General features: G+C 37.5%; 1 protein-coding gene across 3 annotated transcripts; it reads left to right on the plus strand.

Moving 5' to 3' along the window:
* Positions 1-7: 7 nt before the first annotated feature.
* On the plus strand, positions 8-1,553 carry LOC107860337 (geraniol 8-hydroxylase; the record flags this gene model as incomplete). Of its 3 annotated transcripts, XM_047403998.1 has the most annotated exon segments (4): positions 8-179; positions 278-679; positions 959-994; positions 1,304-1,553. In XM_047403998.1, a coding segment is annotated over 1 exon segment (199 nt), but the record flags the coding sequence as incomplete, so codon positions are not given.

A 1,553-nucleotide genomic window follows, 5' to 3' on the forward strand; every position in this document is an offset into this window, starting at 1 on the left:
CAAAAGCAAGACTCAGCCTTCTCTAGCAGGTCAATTCCTGATTTGGTCCAAATTGACAATTTTCACCTGTTTTCCGTTTCTTGGCTTCCCGCATCCCGGCCTCAATGGAGAAATCTCCGCAAAATCTTGAATTCCCACATCTTCTCCGTTAATAAACTTGATGCCAGCCAGCACCTTAGGTATGTTAACTTATTGTATGATCACGTCATTTAAAAGTTTAAACTATTGGAGATAACACACTTTTTAAATTATTTACTGAAATCATGTTTTCAATAAGGTACAAGAAGATCGAAGAACTTGTTGTTTACTGTAAAAGGAGTAGCCAAATGGGTGAGGCGGTTGATATTGGTGGTGCAATTTTCAGGACCATGTTGAATTTACTTTCCAACACCTTCTTCTCAAAAGACTTGGCAGATCCATACGAAAATTCCGGTAAAGAAATTAAGGATTTGGTGGAGGGGATAATGTTGGAGTTTGGTAAACCAAACATGGTAGATTACTTTCCAGTGCTAAAAATAGTAGATCCTCTTGGGTTGAGGCGATATAATTCTCGTTTCGGGAAGCTACTAAAGCTACTTGATGGTTTGATAAATGAGAGGGTGGAGTTGAGGAAGTTGAAGGGACAAGTGAGCAGAATCCCCAACATATTGATCGCAAGCATATAGCTTCAATACTTTTGGTGAGTAATCTTTAATACTCCGTAAGAATATTACTTACCTTTACAATCTTGATCGTTGTTGATTCTCCCATATTTGTTGTAAACGGGTGTTTGGTCAACTTATATGTTCTTGAACAATACCCCCTCCATGATCTACCTTTTGAGGTCGAGTTAGACTTCAAAAGGTACATTCTTTTTTTTAATCATGACATTAAAGTTAGACTCATCTTGATTTTTCATTTTTTTATGGAACCTCATTCTTTATTATCACTAATCCTCATTGCCTTTTTCTTTTGGAAGGTAAGGCGGACAATTCGATGAGTTTAGCCTTTTAAGGTTTGAAGCATTAATTGAACATATTGTACTTTTGAAATTATGAATTCAAAATATAAAAGTATTTCCATGGATTCTTTGTTTTATCTTCTGTAGTAGTCCTTGCTTTAAAAAAAAAAAGCAAAGCAAAGCTAATTTCTCGTACTTGCGCGGCCCATAAAATTTAGTATGTATTTTTTCACGTACAAATTTGGTGTGCTGGAATATTTGATCCAGTTGAACAGATAATATTTAAAATATCTTGTGTTGTAGAATTATTCCTAAGTGGTTTCCATGAGTAATTTTCACCTCAAAGTTGCCAGTGAATCTCAGGAACTATTCGTAGCCGGGACTGATGCAAGTTCGATCACAGTAGAATGGGCTATGGCTGAGATTCTTAAAGCTCCAGAGATTATAATGAGAGTCCAAGCCGAGCTCGGAGAAGTCATTGGAGAAGGCAACCCACTGGAGGAAGCTGACATTGCCCAACTCCCTTACTTACAGTGCATTATTAAAGAAACTTTCAGGGTGCACCCTGCAGGTCCTTTTTTGGTTCCTCGAGAAGCAGGGGAAGATGTTGAGG

This window comes from Capsicum annuum, unplaced genomic scaffold, assembly GCF_002878395.1.
Source record: "Capsicum annuum cultivar UCD-10X-F1 unplaced genomic scaffold, UCD10Xv1.1 ctg50707, whole genome shotgun sequence".
NCBI classification, from domain to species: domain Eukaryota; kingdom Viridiplantae; phylum Streptophyta; class Magnoliopsida; order Solanales; family Solanaceae; genus Capsicum; species Capsicum annuum.